Source organism: Amblyomma mixtum, chromosome 7 (genome assembly GCF_055824585.1).
Source record: "Amblyomma mixtum isolate Tamu chromosome 7, ASM5582458v1, whole genome shotgun sequence".
Lineage (NCBI taxonomy): Eukaryota > Metazoa > Arthropoda > Arachnida > Ixodida > Ixodidae > Amblyomma > Amblyomma mixtum.
In genome coordinates, this window is record NC_143018.1 from 25,401,713 (window position 1) to 25,421,750 (window position 20,038).

The 20,038-nt window shown below is 46.1% G+C and overlaps 1 protein-coding gene across 1 annotated transcript; it reads left to right on the plus strand.

Annotated features, from left to right (window-relative positions):
* The first annotated feature begins 260 nt into the window (after positions 1-260).
* On the plus strand, positions 261-18,761 carry LOC149335367 (uncharacterized). The gene is made up of 9 exons (XM_089552054.1): positions 261-1,028; positions 2,179-2,352; positions 2,445-2,510; positions 4,218-4,326; positions 4,662-4,948; positions 6,824-7,015; positions 8,111-8,248; positions 10,145-10,351; positions 11,737-18,761. Exons 1-9 carry the CDS (start codon positions 762-764, stop codon positions 12,046-12,048), a joined length of 1,752 nt encoding a protein of 583 aa, XP_089408180.1. The 5' UTR covers positions 261-761; the 3' UTR covers positions 12,049-18,761.
* The last annotated feature ends 1,277 nt before the right edge of the window (positions 18,762-20,038 follow it).

The following is a 20,038-nucleotide window of genomic DNA, read 5'->3' on the forward strand; positions in this document are numbered from 1 at the left end:
GCTATGGAGAGCAGCTTTTTAACAAAATCAAGACAAAACCACCTGCGCGGAATGGAGCGAAATTCTGCGCTGATCATGATCACAACGGGTTGCTTAATGCTTATCGGGAACCTCTGAGCAGGCATAACAGTGCACGTTCCTCAGTTCTCCCCACTAAACGTCGAATCGTCACAGCGAACGCGAACATACGAAGCAAAAGCGTACGAAAACAAACAGACACGCGACGCGGAAACGTTTGTAGCGCCGCTTACGGCGTCAATCAGAGTTTCGCAGCAGCTGTTTCTTTGCTGTTTTGTTGCACGGGCCCGTGACTTGTAGCTTCTGTACGCTCGGTCACCGGCGGCCGTGTGCGCCTTATGCGATCGTTAGATCGCTGTGCTAATCAAATTTTCGGCCAGCAACAGCGCATGAATCGCAGGTGCGCGCGGGCGGTCTCTGCGGGTGCAAGCAGTTTAGGATTAGTGGATTAGCGCCATGCACATCGCGTGCGTCTAAAGAAAGGGAGAGAAAGAGAGAAGCGGAAAGGGAAAGATCGCTTGTCACACTACTACCGCTGCATCCGCTTCTGATGCGACGGAAGAGAATGGGATTGCCGATTATAAGCGCCGTGGCAAGAGCACCGAAAGGCCAGCCGACGCCGCTTCGGACAACTCAGCGGTCAGCGGGACGCGTGGCTGCGATCTGCGCAGGCCCTTGTAGCAGCGTGCGTGCGTCGTCCCTGCGTCGGTAGGGGCAGCGAGAACAGCTCGCCGTCGTCGTCGATGGAGCTGCGCTCCTACGCGGGCACCAGCAATGACTCTGGCGAGAAGCGGCTCGACTGCCCGCTCTGCGAGACGACGTCGTCCGGCATGAGAGATGCTCGAGGTGACAGCTCGCCGTTCGTCGGCGCGGAACCGCCCGGTTGGCAGCCGTGCCGACTGCTCACCGCCAACGGACACCACAAGAGTGTCGCGGACTTGGTTTCCAACGGATACCCCCACATTATATGTTCCTCGCACACCTCTGCGACCAAGACTACCGTCGAGCAGGTAAATATTTGTAACGTGTCTCCGCGATTTCGCGCCCTGAAAGACACGTTTACGTGGCGGCGCACATCGCTTGTTTATAAACATCGCCTGTGTGAAGGATAGTAATCGCGCGGCACGAACAAACTTTGACACGTGCCGAGCAGTTAGCGCGCCATGATGAATTAATTTAAGCTGATCAGGCGGCGGTAGGAAATAATTGGTTTTAGACTACACTCGAAGAAAACGCGAGACGCAGGTGGTCTGGGAGCATTTAAATCCTCCATACCGTGATTTTTCTCCTGTGCGCCCTAGGAGCACCTTCAACTAGTGTCTCGATCGTTGCCTTCACATATGAAGTCCTTTTCTTCTTTCATTTCTTGCGGTGCGTAGTTTGTAGCTACTTGTCGTCCTGCTCTGATTCCTTTAAATGGCACATTTCACAGCTTGTTCTATTTTACTGAGTTGTAACTTGAGCGCACTTTGATACAATTGGCAAACGAGAAGATCAAAGAATGAGGTAGTAAAGATCCGCACTACATTCTACTCAAAGGACAACACTATACACAAGTGCAGGCTGTCAATTAATTGAGAACTAAATTCATTTAGAAACATTCAACACCACTGCCTTTTAATGGTCAATCATGAATTCACGAAAGGAAAAAGATATGCTGGCCTCAATTTTTCTTTTTCAAGAGCACAAAATCAAAATACGTTACGATATGCATGTAATGGAGATGTGATGAAAGCAGCATAACTGTTTTCTTTACCTTTCTTCTTTCATTTTTGTTTTTCTCATGAATGCCTGCCTCATCCTTTGTAGGCCTGTGCAGTACATATCGATCATTACATATTGATGCGTTACTGTGCGAATGAAGTATCCAATTCACAGTTAGTGTTTGCGTTGTGTCTTTGTCCTTGCCAGATAACGTGTTATTTAAGCCCTTGTACATTTTTTGAGATCTGAAGAACAGTGTAACAGTACATGACAAGCAGGGAAGGTTAACCGGAAAAAAGTAGGCTGTCTTCTCTTCTCTTGTTATTGACCTCTGTCCTCTTGCTGTTGTTTAGGTGCGCAACCAGACTGTTGTAATTCAATTTAATCTATTGATTTCTGCATTGTACGCATCCAGTGCGCATAAGCAATAGTACCACACTTATTCACTTCTCACAGGTGCTGCCGGCATTCCAAAAGGTGCAAGTGCCCCGTAAGTGCCATAGTTTACCACGAAACTTCAAGTTCCGGCCGTACCAGCCCAAGTTTACTCCACCTGCCCACACAGCGCCACTGTTGAGCAGGCAGTCGTCCGAAGTAGTTGGCCCATCAGACTTCAAGTCACGTCTGGATGTAAGCTTGTGATGTTGCCCCTTAATGTGCCTTCAGTTTTGTAGCTGTTCTTTGTTTCAATGAAGTAATCCTAACCACTTGCACAATTCCAGGCCATAAAAGAGTGGTTTGGCTGCTTCACGGATGACCAGAAAAATGCAACGTTGAAAGCACTCTTGGTGAGCATTGAGGGGATCTGCTTTTCTTTTTTCTTTTTTTTTTTTCGTGCATAGCAGGCATCTGCATGATCGGATGCAACTTAAGTTTGTAGTGAAGTCTACTCACAATCAGGACCGCCACACAGAATTTCTTCATGACAAAAAAGTAGTTTGTTGTGATAACTTCTCTTCTTACCTAAACAAGAAGCTAAGGGTGCCGCAATGGCTCAGTGGTTATGGCGCTTTGCTGCTGACCTTAAAGACTCTGGTTCGATCCTGGCTGCGGCGGTCCAATTTCGGTGGAGGCGAAATTCTAGAGGCCCGTGTACTGTGCGATGCCAGTGTATGTTAAAGAAACCCAGGTGGTCGAAATTTCCGGAGCCCTTCACTACGACGTTCCTCATAGCCTGAGTCGCTTTGGGACTGTAAACCCCCATAGACCATGAAACCTAACTGCAAGAAAACAAATGATTATAGTCTGATACTACTGAAGTCTGCAGTGAAGCTCAGCCCACATTCATGGCTGCCGCACAAAATTCCTCCACAACAAAAAAAGTAATCTGTTTTCAAAACTTTTCTTGTTACCTAAACAAGAAGCTAATCTGAAAAAAAAAAAAATTATGAGTGCGAGAATTTGATATCTGGTTTATTTAATAAAGTCAGACAGTAAAAAGCTGCTTTCGTTTAGTGTTGTGGTTGGCTAGCAGAATAAAAAAAATTGCAAGGACACTTTGGCAACTAAAGTGTTGAGAGGCGAAAGCTGAGGACACTATGCCGTGATCACTTCCGGTGGATGTGACATCGCACCGTTCCCGTGACTATATCGATACCCAAATTATATATCTTTCAGGGATCTTAAGTGTTAATTATGCTTAATTACACATTCTTCCATCTAATGTGACACAAATCCGACGTTTTTCTGACCATTCTGCGAAAATTTTCACTATACCATGATGACTTCCGATGGATGTGACGTCGCATTGTTCCCAAGGCTATATCGACGTTCGCACTATTTCGATGCAATTTCGACATTTTTTCCTATAATTAATTAATTAATCTAGTCATCAAACTTCGCTTCTAGGTTAATTTTTTCCTTCTCTGCCTGAAGCAACCATTGGTTTTCTTCTATCTTTTTTAGTTCCTGAGTTAAACACATTCGACACGCTTTGTTAACGGACAACAGTATGAGCCATTAAAGGCTTTCGCCTTAATACAGGATGCCGTGAACTGTTATTCGTTATTACGAATTATTCGCGTTATGGCCACTTTTTCTCGGGGCATGACTGTATAAGATAACTGTAGAAGACTCCTCCCTGAAAGCAGAGTAGTGCATTCACAAAAAATGTTCTATAAAAGGAGCTTGTCAGCAAAGTACAAAAAAAACTGGACCGCCCGGCTCTCACAGCCTAAACCAGTAAAAAGAGGCAAACCACAGCCTTCATTCGAACAAAAACGTAACCAAGTGTGACTGTATCAAGATGAGAACCAGTGGCACATCTTGAGGGATCTTGTTTTGGGTATCATAGTTGGCACACAGACATTCTTGCATTTTGCCTTTTATCAAAGCGCGGCTGCTCTTTTCAGGAGTTATAGGTAGATGCTGCCCTTTTCTCAGAAGGAGAGTGCTTTAGGTGCTAAGCTACTGTGGAGGTTAGTGACGACTGGGATGGGAAATGGAAGTGGGTACACGTGACCTGGCTCCACATTTTATCTGGTGCCGTTGTGCAGGGCTTGTGTGGCCAGTCCCAGAACCACCTCCTGTCCGTCCTGCTCCAGCCAGTCCTGCACGAGCACTGCCCTGACAACTGCCAGGACTGGCTTAGCTCACTACCACAGGGTAATGTTTGCCATTACATGTTCAAACTCTTATTTTTTATACCTACAGGGACTTGCATTACTTTTTAACCAAGCGGCCTTTAGCCTATATGTGTGTGTGCGCGTGCGTGTGTGCGTGCGCGCGAATGTGTGTGTGTGTGTGTGTGTGTGTGTGTGTGTGTGTGTGTGTGTGAGACTACTAGATTATATCTACACACCATATCAAGTATTAGTTTGGCTGGCATCAGCCGCTTTCATTATTAGCGTGTTGTCAGTGCAAGCAGTGCTCACTCGTACAAGTGAATTCCGATGGGCGTCCCCGCTCTTGTCGCCAACGTTTCTGCCTCTTTGTTCCAGGTCCCCTGCTGCTCATCTTTTCGTACCTGGATCCGGTGTCGCTCCTGCGCTGTGCCTCCGTCTGCCGATCGTGGCGTGACCTCACCCGTGACCCCTACCTGTGGCAGAGGCTGTGCGCCCAGCCCCAGTGGCGCGTCAGCCCGGCCACCGAGCGCAAGCAGCTGCAGCTGCTCAGGCGCCTCGACGGCCAGGTGGACTGGCGCGCCGTCTTCTGCCAGCGCTTCCGCCTGAGGCGCAACTGGCTGCGGGGCAGCTGCCATGTGCGGACCTTCCATGGACACACGCAGGTGAGGGGCCAAGGGCTCTGCTTTCCTAATTGATGGTTGAGAGAAAAATGATGTTGATTTGCTTTTAAAGAGCCCCGTGACCAGTGTGATTTTGATCGGCACAAGCTGATGGAGCATTTCACCAAAGCATTTTCCCAAGCGCTTCGCTCTAGAGGTGCTGAGCCCTGGGCCAGGGGAGAGCTTGTACTGGCTGGCAAGCAGGTGGGTACCGAGCATCACTGCAGCTGGAACCCTGCACCTTTAGTGTATGGGGCAGAGGTTCAAATCACTAGGCCACCGCTGTGGTTCGGGTAAAAATTTTGTGGGTGCAAGTGCTGAAAAACAGCAAAAAAAAAAGAGAGCAAGAGAGAGAGAGAAATGGACGGAAAGGCAGGGAGGTTAACCAAGCGATGCTCAGTAGGCTACCCTACACTTGGGGAGGGGAACAAAGGGGAAAAAAAGAAAAAGAGCGGCAATGAAATGAGTTTTCCAAGTGTCCAGTGACCACTATGTCACGGGGACAGAGGGCGCGCACTGAAAACTTAAAGATTATAGACGGGAATACAACCCCGAGTCCCCTAAGAATCTCAGGAGCGCTTTCACCTTTTTTCTTTGTGAGGAAGGTTGTGTCCAAGGCCTGAGGACGTTGGACTCTGTTAAAAGACGCGGGTCCAAGCGGTAAAAAAAAAAAAAAGAATTTGTCCTAAGCCAGTTAGCTCATTCAAGACGTGCTCCATCCACTGGAATTAATGTAGCAGTTTAGTGGATTGTGTGGTCTTGCACCAGTAATTTTTTATTCATGCATCCACTTCCTGCAAAATTTAGTCCCCAGCTGTGCATAAAGTTGCTTAACTGATATACCTAATGCCATGCGAAGCCACATACATAAATTTGTGAAGAGTTGTGAAGCTTCACAGAACTGTCCGGCATGCTCACTGGCCCAGAAATTTGTGATCTGCTGATTGTGGTCAGATGTGGTAGTGAAATGAGCTGCTGAGCAAGGTTCAGATGGTGCACAATGCCCTCTCTCTTGCTAGTGTTTGGATGCTGGCCAGAGTGGACACCAGAATTTTAAGTCATGGTTTGGTGGCTGGTATGATTTAACACTGTGTCAAATCGAGCCACACCAGTGAAGAGGCCAAATGTCATTAGCCTCTTAATTGGGGCGTGCATCTTTAGACACCCGCTGCTGGCGCTTTGACCCTGGGGATTGTGTCTGGTCAGAAAAGTGAAGTTTTGGTCGTTCGCAATGGGTAGCTGGAATTTTGACTATGCTGGTGGGAGTCGCAAAGTGTGCGGCATGGATAGTCAAAAACTGTGCGGCACCCTGCTTCAAGACAACCCCCCCCCCCCCCCCCCCACACACACACACACACTCACACACACAAAATAGTGAGGAGTTTGAGTTGACATCACAAATTTATCATGGCTTCCAAGAAAAGAACCCCCTGTGGCGTGGTTGGTGAGGAGAAAAAAAAAAAAAAAAACTCCGCATTTAAAAGGTTAAGATTGAGGAAATCATGGGGAATCGGGCTGTTGAAATTGTAGTGTCAAACTAGTTTCTGCAACTTCAAGGGACACCGAGGCCAGCTCCATCTAATTTTTTTCGTTGTATATAATTTATAAATTATCATTTGTTATAATTTATGATAATCAGTTTATAGTTTTCCCTTTACCATCTCCTCTCTTTTTAAGTAGATATAAGGATAAGGACCTGATAAATCTGCTATGGACAATTTTTACCGCTTATGTTTTGCTGCTGTTCAGTCCGGAGAGCTTTAGGTTGGGTACTTTTAGACCTTTTCTTTTCTTTTGGCCCTGGAAAGTTGGAATTTGCGTGGCTGTATATACACAATAACGGCCTTCTCCTCCTCTGTTTCCCCTGTGTGGTGCCAGGCCGTGTTCTGCGTCCAGTTTGACGACACGCGCATTGTCAGTGGCTCCTCGGACAAGACCATCAAGGTGTGGAACATGCGCACCAACAGCCCCTGGTCGGTGATGACCCTGGTCGGTCATTCGGGCACTGTGCGCTGCCTCCACCTGAGCGGCAACAGGCTCGTCTCGGGCTCCAGTGACTGTACGATCAAGGTGGGCATGCAGCGCAACTCTGCCAACTTTTGTCTGTAGTACTGACTGTCTTCTTTTGCTCTTTGTTCATCTCGGAGTATGTGCACCCTTTGCTGGGATTTTGCCGTTTTGCTCATGTCGGAGTTGCCAACCCCTTCGTGAAGTTTCATCACTGAGCCTTCACAAAGCGAATACATTTATCTTGCTGTCTAATAGTTCCTGCCTTAATCATATTGGTGCCTTCAGAGTTAGTGCTCCTAAGCTCGTGTTCCTCAGACTTCTCGGAGCACCTTATGGGTGCCTGCTTCGGAATTTCTTTGAGCTTGTTTGTTTGAGGTGACCGATCAATATTTATTTTCTCATGTTTCCATGCTTTCGATGCTTTCGTCAGTAGTCTATAAAATGTATCTGTAATAAGCATGGTAGAAAAGAATACCCTATACACTCATGTAAGGTCCATACCCATGTATGGGCCGCACCCCCTGTTTTGAACTAGGAAAAAAAAATATGGCAGCTTCAAAATTCACACCCGAATTAAAATAAAAAAAGTGCGGCCCTTACGCGAATTTATACAGTAAGTCTCTTTGACTTTATTGCCAATTTGTGCACAAAATTTGATCATGGCAGACTATACAAATTGGACATTCATCATTTATATTACTGCAAAAATAACCATACCCGTATTATGAAGCCCTCCCCCACCAATCTGTTTTTCTTTTCATTCATTCATTCATTCATTCATTCATTCATTCATTCATTCATTCATTCATTCATTCATTCAGATACCTACCTACTGTGCCCTTGTGGTGGGTATTACTTGCAGGGGGGTGGAGGGAAGAAATTAGAGCACAAATGACACCTCACAGTTGGTTTCGCAGCTAAGTAACACAGGCAAGTTGTAAAATGTCGTGTTGGTCGCGCATTACCGCAGAGTTGTGTCGGGTTTACCTCAACCAAGTTATCCTATCAGTAGGAGGCATTGATAGAGAATGGTAGCACTTTGATGTCATGCCATGGCTTCTTTCTTGTGTGATTTCATGCCTGAAACTTTTGGTCCTGAGTCTGTTCCTCCGAAGTGGGCCTCTTAACGCTGGTCTCCTGCTCGTGCCCTCCCAGGTGTGGGACCTGAGCACCGAGCACTCCTGGTCCAGCATTGCCTGCAAGGGCACCATGGTGGGGCACATCGACACCGTGCGGTGTCTGCAGGCTGACCAGCGCCAGGTCGTCAGTGGTTCCTACGACCGCACACTCAAGGTGCCTTTTGAAAATGTTTTGTAGGACGTCAGCTCTTCTGAGCTCTTTCTCCAGTTTTTTTGCGTTTTTGTCGGCATCCACAAGATAGGCACCGCTTCATTGGCGATCTCAGCAGCCGCGATGTTGATGCCACGCTAGTAGTGGCGTAGCTAGCGTGGTTTTGTTTTGCTGGGCACACCGGCTGCCTCGGTGAACTTGGTAGTGCACTTGGTAGTGCACTTGGTAGTGCACTTGTTAGTGCACTTGGTAGTGCACTTGGTAGTGAACTTGGTATAGTGCACTTGGTAGTGAACTTGGTAGTGAACTTGGTAGTGGAAGAAGGTGCTGCTGTGCCAGCAGCAGCATGGTGTGTTTCCAAAAAATTCTTTGCTTTCACACCAGAACCAACTCTCAAACATTCACGTTGCGCACTTGTTGCTGTCCCATGAGTTTTTTTTTTAAATACATAATGCTGCAGACGTCTTTTTTTATTCCCCTGCTCTGCCCTAGTATTTACTGATTTAATTGTGTTACTCTGTTTTAAAAAAATGTTGTTCTATGAGCTGTCTGTTTCAGGCAGATAGCTGACATAGGCTGTTTTCAGGGGTCCTCGAAGAATGTCTGTAGAACAGGGGTGAGGTTAGCTATACTGTGCGAAGCTGAAGGGATACCACCTAAAAAGGGCACCAGAAAAATGAAAATAGCAGGAATCAGGACGCCAAGTTGGATGTGTGGTGTGCAGAACAACCACATCCGCGCACTCCGTCCGCTCAAGCAAGCCAGTGCGTCAAGTGATGCAGTTCTGGCAGCAGCGCGACCGCACGCTTCTATAGGAACATGATACTGGCATCTATTGAAAGCAGTATTACCGTAGTTGTTCAAATATTACATCAGTTTTTTTTTTTCTGGTATCACCTGCTTCAGAAGTCAGCTTGCATTGTATTTGAAACCAAACTACGAATATAGCACAAATTTATTTTTTCAGTTTTTTTGAGATGCCCACAGCAAGCTCACCCGCCAGACTTGTGAGGTGCGAGGAAAAGCCGACTTCTTAACAACCCCGGCCCTTGAGGCAAAGCCGCTTCTGCTTGAAAGGAAGCATGCGTTAATAAGCGAGAGGCTTCCTTTGGAATATAGCAGATTCTTTGTTCTCAGTTCGCAGAATTTAAAAATTTCTGCTGCTGAAAATTGGGGACATTAGCCATTGTGCAAACAGTAGTGGTGCCACATGTTGCTGGAAAGGGCAAGTGGCTGTCACTGCAGAGTGGATATGATGTTGGCAGGCAATTTTAACTTGACAGCATTAAGGCTTCTGTTCAGCGAAAAGCCTGGTGTCATCCTGACGGCATCATTGTATCGAGAAACCCACGTCACGCGCGGATGTCTGAAAAGAAAATAATTGAAAAGAGGGCATGTAATGTGAATCAAAGGTCGGTGCATGCCTCAAATGGCTTAACATTGTTAATCAATTGATTCTATGTAAAGAAAAATTTCCATAAATTTTAATCTCGATTCGAACCCAGGACCCTTGGGGGGTGCCAACCTGGCACGCTACTGACTAGGCCACAAGTTAACTTGGCCGAGGTACAAGGGGTGGTTACGTGTGTGCTGTTTTGCCTTAATTCAAAGCTTAGTAATGTGCTAATAAGTGGAGTGAACTAGAGGTGTGCTAATTAGCGAGGTACTGATTAGAGTAACGTTATGTGTGTAAACTGCAGTGCAGAAGAGTTCAAAGACAAGAATGTGAAAACAGTGTTGTGATAATTTTTGGTAAATGTGTGAATGTCAACAAAGAACAGTGAGTGTGTGTGAAGGGAAGCCGCTGAAGGGAGCCATTAACGCTGTTGCGTCATACCCCTAGAGGTGGAGTTAACAATGCCACAGTCAGTACATCACTTCCTGTTCGCCTCTTTTCAGGTGTGGGACATGCGGACAGGACGGTGCCTACGTACGCTCGCCGGTCACACGGGCGCGGTGCTGTGCTTGCAGTACCGCGGTGACCGGCTGGTGTCAGGTTCTTGTGACCGCACCATACGGGTCTGGCAGCTGGGTACTGGTCGCCATGTGGCAACCTTTCATGGGCACCAGGATGCCGTCACTTGCCTGCAGTTTGACTCGATGCAGGTGAGAACATGTAGTTTACAGAGGGCGCATCAGGGGTTTCCCCAATAATTAAAATTAGGGGTGGTGTCTAAATTTCTAGGGGTGTGGGGGGGGAAGAGGAGGAGCTGTAGTCATTTTTCATTCTTTTTTCTGTCATTGACGTCTTGCGTAGGACTAGCACCATTTATGACTTCAACACTCATGACTAGGATGATGAAAATTCCCCATCCTGTGCACAAAAAAAAAATGGTTACGAATAAAGGGGAGGCCTCCAGAAAAACAAGGGGTGTGCAGGGAAATCACTGGGGCATGTAATACAGAAAAGAGATAACCGGTGGTCAGTTGGGTTTGGTTATGGGCTGGATTCTAAGAGAAGGTACACACAGCAGGGTGCATCGAGAGTCAGGTGGACAGTTCTTGTGTTTCTAACAGCATTTCTTGTCCGTAACATACGTGTCCTCAGTGAACCTGCGCAGTGTGCAGCAGTACAGTAGAAGAACCTTGCTGTTATGGTCCTGGATGCTGCTACGTTTTTGTGAGCCAGTCCCATCCAGGCTCCCCTAGAAACCCATGCAAAAGATATTCGGCTGTTACATCACAACTGTGGCAGCATTCTTGGATGCTACATTGCAAGTGTCACTTCGTGACAGTGCCGTACTCTGTGCTCGCACGTTGACAGCCTATGTTTCGCTCTTGCGGTAAGGCAACAACAAACCGGCCAAAGTGGGACTCCATCCGGCGCTCAGCTGCCACCTTGTTTGGCGGCTTTTGGTGTGTTGCACCCCCACTGACACTGAGCACACCTACGGGCGGCATGAATTTTGTTGCAGCTGTTGGTGTTGAGTTCCACCACCGCCGCGGCGCTAGTAGAACGACCGAAAGCACGAAAACGAAACTATGCCGCGCCACACTCCACATGCAGGCAGCTGTATGAGATAGGCTGCGCAGGTTGACTCCAAGGCATGCTTGTGTCATTTTCCTTGCCACCTGCAGCTGAGAAACGCAGTTTTTTTTTTTTTGGTTCCAGTAGTCGATGACTGTTTGGGATTAAAGTGGCTACTGTGAAAACAGCACAGAAGGTGCACACGTGCCTTAACTTCACCCGCTCCGCATGCCCGCTCTCTTCGCTGCTGCCTCTAGCTGCGCAGGCTAAGGAAGAGCCATCACAGGATGTTTAGGGCATTCTATGCATGCAAACAATTGTGACCGCTACTCTTACTAGAGTTTTAAATTTTTTTTAGATGCGCATCTCCTGCCCATTATGTTTCCCGGTTGGTACGTCTTTTTTCTGCAGTCCCACGAAAAACGGAACGGCAGGGTTTTACTGTACCTGTCTTAAGTGCACGACGCTGCTCTCTGCATGAGTTGTCTCGGCGCTTTGCTGCATGTTTCCCATTTTTCACCAGGTGGTGAGTGGCTCCCTGGACCGCACCATCAAGCTGTGGGGCCTGTCGAGCGGCCACTGCCTGCGCACCCTGGACTGGATCAAGTCCGAGGGCCACACGGGGGTGGTGCGCTGCCTGCAGGCTGACCAGTGGCGCATTGTCAGCGCCGGTGACGACCGCGCCCTCAAGGTGTGGGGGCTGGAGACCGGGCAGCGGCTGGTCACCCTCCGGAACCACTCCGACGGGGTCACCTGCCTCCAGTTCAGCGACTGCCTGATCGTCTCGGGCTCCTACGACCAGACGGTCAAGCTCTGGGATTTCACTGTGTGCTGAGGGGGAAATGCCGATGGAATGTTGCTTCGTGACAGACCGAAGTGCAGAGGGAGGAGCACCAACAGAGATACAAACGACAAGACGCAGCACTTCTTCCATCTAATTTAACTTCCAAAGCGGGCACACATATGAATGAATAATTTGTTGGAAGTGGCATTTGTGTTCGTCTGTTGGCACTACCCTTTCTGCACATCTATTCGTCATGAATCAGTTTACAACTAGCCCAGCTACATGCTATGTTAACTTTTGAATCGTGCTGTGGACGCAGTAGCAATTTATAGCACTGTAGTTGTTGGTCCAGCATCCGAAAAGAAGGGAAGTCCTTCTTTTGTCCAGCGAGACATTCATCACCATGTCTGCATGTGGGCATTTTTTTTTGACGAGGAGAATGTTGCCGCTCGTCAGCATTCCTCATAACCTTGTCCTCATTCTGAAACTTTCTCCTAGGCTATCCTCTGAAACCGGAAGTGTTTTTTTTTTTTCTTAGTAAGCGGCAACTAAGATGTGTTACTCAAAACTTGAGGTCATGAGCTTGAACTTTGGAAGGTTGGGGCAAGCATAGGACTGGGAATATGACTGGGCGACCAGAATCCTTTCCTAACTTCATTTCAGTTGTGGTGTTATGCTGCTGCATGTGACACACGGAATTTAAACCTTTCCTACGCTACTGAGGTCTTGGGTACGGGACGTGCTGTTTCTGTAGCATGAGACATACCACTCAAATACAGGGAAGATGGGGCTCGGGAAGCAAGCGAGTATCCCAGGAGTGCTGTCAGTTTTATACTTTGTCCAGGACTTTGCATTTTGTACGTGTTTTGTGCTGGACCCTTGGTGTCCTGATGTAAGCCCGAGTGTGAACAAGGAATGGCTGGTGACCTTATTAGTATGTGCATGCTTGTGACTCCCGGAAAAATAGCCCCTGTAAGTATCACTTACATGTTATTGCCACTGCATGGTTGTGTTTACTTTCTTTTTTTTTTTTTTAAAGCTCGATGCTACATGTTGGGACAGGACAAGTTGTTCATCCATGCCGAACCTAACTCACTGAACCAGTTGCCCTGTTGTCATGGTAGAGCATACATTTTTTTATTTATTTATGACACAGACACTACACTTGCCTTTGTTACTATGTCTGAATGGTGACTTGAGATGTTGAAGCATTTTATTTTTATTTTGCGTTGAGGTGAGTTTTTTTTTGGCTAGCCCAGCACATTTTAGCTCGGTGATTTACATGTGGTGTTCCTTGCTTTGCTCAGAAGAGATTGTTTGTCAAGAAAAGAATAGAAAATAAGGATGTGTGTCCCAAGTGTTTCAGTGCAGTCATTATATATGCAAGGGATTGACGTCAGTGTGACTGGGCTATTTTCAAAGAATTCTGTCTCTGCACTAGCACGATGTCCGTAGACAGCACTGTTATGTGTGACTGCTGCATTTTTGAGTTGATGGCTACCCTGTGACATTCAAGGCTGTAGTCTCACTTGACTACCTAATGGGCTCTATTAGTTGAAATCGCTTTTTTTAAGCAGCATGACACTTTACAGCCCATCTGTGTTTTTTGCTCACAATAACTACAAGGCTCTGAGTGTAGCTTTACCTCTATATTTAAGGCGTCATGACATCTGTAAGTTAATCCCAGAATAATGATTACCAAGTGTCCAATTTATTATCCAAGTGTAGCCTCCATCACCAACATCGTGGACTGATAGATCTTGGGATGAATAGCTCATCTTTCTTTCCACCCAAGTCTTCAGCCCAGCGAATTGCTGTGTGTTGCCAAAAGGTAGTGCATTTTGGGGCATGCTATCTGCGTGCTACAATGGCATTTTTTTTTTCTGTCACAAAGAGATGCCAACATTGGTTCTACCAAAAGTGTTTCTCGTTTTTATTCTGTCCACGGCTGCTGTGTTCCTTTATTCAGTCATGCTGCCTTGTGATGGACGGTTGCTTTTACGTGCGTGGTGCCCAAGCCAATTTGGTCTCGTAATGCCTTGTGTTCAGTAGCACGTGCCGAGAATAATAGGAGCACATAGAATAGAGGTCGAATTGCAAAGCAGTGCGACACAAAATATCCACAGCCATTTTTTTTTCTTTACATTGTGCCGCATCTTGCCATTTATGCACAGTGCTTGCCCTATGCAGATTATTTCGGTTCCTTGGCAACAGTGCCAAGCTTGCCGTTTAAGCCGGTGTGGGCATTGCTGAGGTCTCGCCATCTGTGATCAGTTTTTTCTTTTTTTTCCATGCATTGCATTGCACATAGCGTTGTAATGGCTGTCCGTTGAGAGCCTGCGTGCTCTGTTTCAGAACTCTGTTGCTTGACGATGCGTTGTGTACTTGCTGCGCTCGTGACTCGTATGTAGTACCAGTTGTGCCAGTAGTTACATACTGGTACTACTACGTGTACTCACATACGCCAGCATACCTGTAATTGTGTACCGGTACTGCCACATGTAATGGTGCGTTCCAGGTGATGGAGGGCAGTGCCAAGGCAACTTTGTAAATTGTGAGATCACTGCACCAGTTATGCTATCTTTATGTGGCACTGGTGTGATTTTATTGAGCTTTGTTACTAGCTTTGCTTATGCACATGGCATTTATGAAAACAGTGCACTCCAACAGGCAAGAAGCTAGCAGTGTTTGTGTGCACTGTTTATTTAATGTCACCTTGACAAGAAAAAAGAAAAGGTGAAGGAAATGACTTCAAGTGCCCATCTGTGTGAGTAATCTAAAAGTTGGGAGTTCAGTTTTAAGCATTGGCTGCTATGTGTCTCAAACAGCGTTTGAAGCTGGCACATGCTAGAACATGAGTGTAGTATGTTTTCTTTTGTTTTTCAGCAGTTTTTATGACTGCACCTAATCAGCTTCAGTGACCATAAAAGGTTAGCTCCGGGTGTTTTTCAAGGCTATCACCTTCTAATAAAAACTAATAATGTAGGTTCTTCTCATTCCTTTTTATTTGTACCAAGTTTGACAGCCATGCAACATTTCATTCTGGCATAAATCAGTTTTAATGTTTGCCATTTCGATGGCCTCAGTTCAGACATTTTATATGAGCAACACCACATTTGTAATGTCGCAAACGTTCCCTGCACATTAATAGCTGCTGCCTGCTTCACTAACAAATTTTGAGGCTTGTATTGTGTCATCTTGGGCATTTTATGAAGGTACTCGTATTCAGTTGCGACTTCAGCATCCAGTGCATATACAAGGGTTTTCTAGTAATCTTTGCGATGTCATCGGAGCGCTGAGTGAACCATCGCCCCTGGCCATGGACTAAGTTTTCGTTTCAGTTTTAGTGTTCTTAAAATAGTTGACTCGGAATTTTGAGAAACTATTTTTTGCGGTGGAGACAGCGGACTCTGAAGAATGTGGTTTGACTGTTAACTAAAAAAATTCAAGAAACTCCCAGAGTTGTCCTTTAGGGTGATGAAAATATGATCAGTGAGTATGCCTGGCTGTAAGGCACTTAGTGCGATACATGATGCTCCATGCTTGTGCTCATTCATTTCTGTTTCTTTGGGCTGTTTGCCATGTCTAATGTGATGTTGGGCTGCGATTTTCAAGCATGAAATGATTTCCAGTAGGTACTTTGCTTCAGTTTAGCCTAATTCGAGTTCTTTTTGTGTGACTGGTAACAGCCTCTTTCTTGCTTGTGTATAGTAGAGGCACTGTGTTAATATAGAAATTATAAACCTGTGAGTGATTCTTCTCCTCTAAACCACACAAGTTAAACGCTTCCATTGCCTGCTCAACTTTTGAAGTTTATGAGCATTAGCGATTAGCAAGTGCCCCTAAGCATGGTGGTAAAATAAATGCCCGACACTGTTACTGCTCGGTAACAGTCGCTAGAGGCAGTGTAACATTCCCACTTAGGCTTTATAATTAAGGCCGTAATTTATTGGGCCACAGACTGTTTCGTGAAATATTTGGGTTGTTCAGATCTGTCAAATGTTTCTTTTAGCTTGTCTGTTTATTTTTAAATGTGGTGTCACCTGTTGTGTATGTATTACATTTAAAAAAGGGTTTTTGGTACCTCTTGCAATGGGATGGCTTTTCCATCTATTGGAATGAGGATTATGGCAGGGCCGAGACTTGTCTTGTGTGTCCGTGATTTTGCATATCCAGCCTCTTCCACAATTGCACGGCGGTGTGCCAGCCTCCCTTTCTACCTCTACCAAGGTAAAGCTGCAAGTTTGGTGTGAGCTCTCAGGTCATGACAGTTTTTTCAAATAATTGTGGGTTGTCTTAAGCGTGTGTCACAGTTTCACCAACTGTGTTTTGCAGCGACAGCTATTAAAGGGCAACTGCAGCACTTTTTTGAGAATTTCGCGATATTCAAGGATTCAAATCTATGTAGGCTGTGGGTAAAGCATGCCAAGTATTTTGCACTAGCGCCGCCGCGATGGCTCAGTGGCTATGGTGCTCGGCTGCTGTCCCAAAAGACGCGGGTTCGATCCCGGCCGCGGCGGCTGGAATTTCTTTGGAGGAGAAATTCTAGAGGCCCGTGTACTGTGCGATGTCAGTGCACGATAAAGAACCCCAGGTGGTCGAAATTTCCGGAGCCCTTCACTACGGCGTCTCTCATAGCCTCAGTCGCTTTGGGACGTTAAACCCCATAAACCAAACCAAACCTATTTTGCACTAGCATTTAAAATAGTGACGTAATCGACGATTGAATTTTGCGCTTCTCCTCAATGCACCGGAGGAGTGCAGGGAAACTCAGCGTGATGTCACGGAAGGTATGATTTCAAATTACCGCTGTCGTCAGCCACACCCTGCCCTGACGCGTTAGACGCTGCCAAACAACTATCGGCAGGGTTCGCCTTCGGTGGCGTTTTTGTCCTTCAAAACAGGCGTTTGTGCGTTGGGAATGTACCGACACCTTCGATGACGTCATCATGCGCCCCCCCACTTGGCGTTGTGTGCTGTGAAGAAGCTTGAAGGGTGTCCGGATTTTAATCGGCGATTACTTCACTATTTCAAGTGCTAGCCCAAAAAGACTTCACGTGCTTTAGCTGCAACTTTTACGCATTCGACCCTCTTAAGCTCGTTGATTTATAAAACCTGTGCAGTTTCCCTTTGAGGGCACATTTCCCAGTTCTGCGGCGTCGTTGACGTAACACGGGGAAAAAACGGGGAGTGGTGCCGTTTGCTGCCCGATGGAAATGTGGCGTCTTCTCTGTGCGGCAAACTTTTGCCAGTGCCGCTCCTCTGAGCAGAGAGAGCACCACTGTGTGGCTCGACGAATGGTGCATTCACCATTGCTAACAGCTGTCGCTGAATGTCGATCGACACAGGCATGGTAGCTGTCGGCGCATTCTTTCTTGTATAATGCCTTGTAAATAGCAAGGATAATGCAGAAGCAAAAAGAAAAAAAAAAAAGATGTCGACCGTTGGTTGGTCTCCAGCATTGTAGCTCGCATAAGCTACTTTGCTTTGTTGTTGTCAACTGTGCTAATGGCTGGTGCTTTACGTTCAATACAGCGTCACTGCACAGCTATAGCGGTTTTCGAAGCCGACTGGCTTTGCGGTGTACATGCTCAGCTTTTTTTTTTTTGGTTTTCCGGGGCTGCCTAAAATGTGTGTTCATGATGTGGTGCATTTAAGGATAATTGTTCGGGAACAAATACCCTGCTTGCAGCCAACAAGGCCCCCACTACACGAGTCTTGGAGTTTATACTGGGATCTTTGTGCTGCTTCATTGGTGGTTGTATGTTGCCTTGTTCGTTTTGAAGTTGTGTGTTGTGGCCACGGTCACTCTTGTACAAAGTGCTGTGTCGTCTTGTGTGTAAGGGAGGGGAGATTGCATGCACATTTTATTCTGCACATGAAGTGGTATTTGGTTCAGCACAGGAGCTTGTTTTCCTTTCCTGCATTTTTAAGTACTGTGCTATGTGGCCAAGGTGCAGATATTTCGTGGTCGCGCTTGTAGCACGTTGAACTATGGCATTTCATTCCATTTTCGTGTGCATGCTAGGTTGAGTATGGAGGTAAAACGAGAGATCGGTGACGCCCGAGTAGGGTCACAGAAGCAAGTGACCTGACCTTCCAGCCGACATCTGTGACCCATAAGTTAGTTCGTTTTTGTTCGAGGCCACATTGGTGTTGTACTGTCTTAGAGCTATGGCTTAAAACATACCTTTCTCACAGCACCCTTGAGGTGTAGATTTGCAAATTGTGCACTGCAAGGTTGTGGCTGAGGGGGTAAAAGTAGCATGTATGTTAGCAGTGCACAGTTTTTGACTTTGTAGAAGTTTTACTCTGTAGTAGCTTTAGATCCAGGTTAGTTTGCAGGTACTTTTTTTCTGTTCACTGAAGTCTGTTTAACAGTAGCCTATTAGTTGCACGTATGCTCTAGCTTGTAGGTTATCTAGAGAATAGCGTTAAGTGTGGGAAAAATATGCTCACAGGTTATAGAGCTTGCACCGGGAAGAGTGGACATGGAAGCTTGGAGAATGCATTTAACTGTGTGTGCTTTGAATATGCAAGGGGTTTATCTAACTTAATTGTTTTTTTTCTCTTGGTACCACGTGGCATTTTTTGCCTACCAGTGCAATGTTTTTTGCATGCGTCAGTGTTACCAAAGTCCGACTTCCGTCCCTTCTTATATATGTTCAAAGTAAGGCGCACTTTTCTTGCCTAGCAACTGTCTGCTTCCTCAAGTGGTATCACTGTGCCACTAATGAGCAACAAATAAAGTTATGCAATGCACATCCACTTGTTCCCTTGTTTACTGAGCTGTGTTGGAATACATTAGCAATGGTCCAGCCACTCGTTCTGTTCTGACCCACTGTGGTGACTTAGTGGCAGTGGTATTGAATCCCGTCCTCCTACACCATAGCACACAATCATTTCTGCATCTATTGTTATCCCCATCATTCGCATGGTATGCATTATTATTTTATACCATTTCTAGTAGCTGATGACCAGTAATCAACAAAAATTTTAGACAGCACAGTACGGAGGTAGTTCCGACACCAATGATAAGCCATCACCCTGCAGTGAACGGAATAGGACTGATGATGATGATGATTATATAATAGTTCTGTCCATACCAAGATTTTAGGCATGAAAATAACACTTTTAGCAACCAACTGAAAGAGGTGATGAGAAACTTCGTCTGCATTTCATGATTGCTTCTTTAACGCAGTTTGTTGTATGGGGTTAACTACGTTGGGCCAGTACAGCTTTGAGCACAATTAATTTGGTATGATGAGTGACTTGTGATCAGAAGTACCCTAGTTGTCGCAAACAAATTCTGTTTACCACCAGTCAAGTGGCAGTTTGTTTCTTTTACACCTAAAATGGGGTACGCCTGCTTCTACTTTTTCTCGCAGTATTGATAGCATGCCAAGAAGTGTAGTGCTATGCAGCGCTTAACACTCCTGATGCTCAGTCACAAGTTTCTGCGACGCAAGAATTCAACTGTTTTTGCCGTGCTAGATGTACGAGTTGCGCAACATGTGGCGTCCAATTTATGAGACGTCATAGGGTCACTTCACCAGATAAGCGCTCGTTCAGAGCAGGCATAGACTAACATCTGAGCTTCCGTTATGCTACCTGTTTTGCCATGGTCCTGTGGCAATTTTTGTTGACACACTTGAGGAATCTGGCCTCCAGTTGAGCTTCATATTTCAATGCACAGAAGAAGCCACCCTAAATGACAAGAGGCACAAAAGATGGCAAGGAATTGAGAAAAAAACAAACTAAAGTTTCTGGAAAGAATGTTTTGGGACCACTTCAAATGTAACTATGCCAGAATGCTTTGATAAGGAGAGGCCATAAGTGCAAAATCACTATTCCGATGGGTAAACCCTGAGCAAGATCTTGCGATGCATGTGGGTTTGTACCAAGTGAAATAAATTAATAGAAATTAATTAAATGAATATTGTCGCAACTGGAACTCGAACCCGCGGCGGCGCGAACAATTCAGCTTTGCTGGCTGCTGCGCGAGAGCACTATGCTATTGTCGCAACCGAACACACATCGT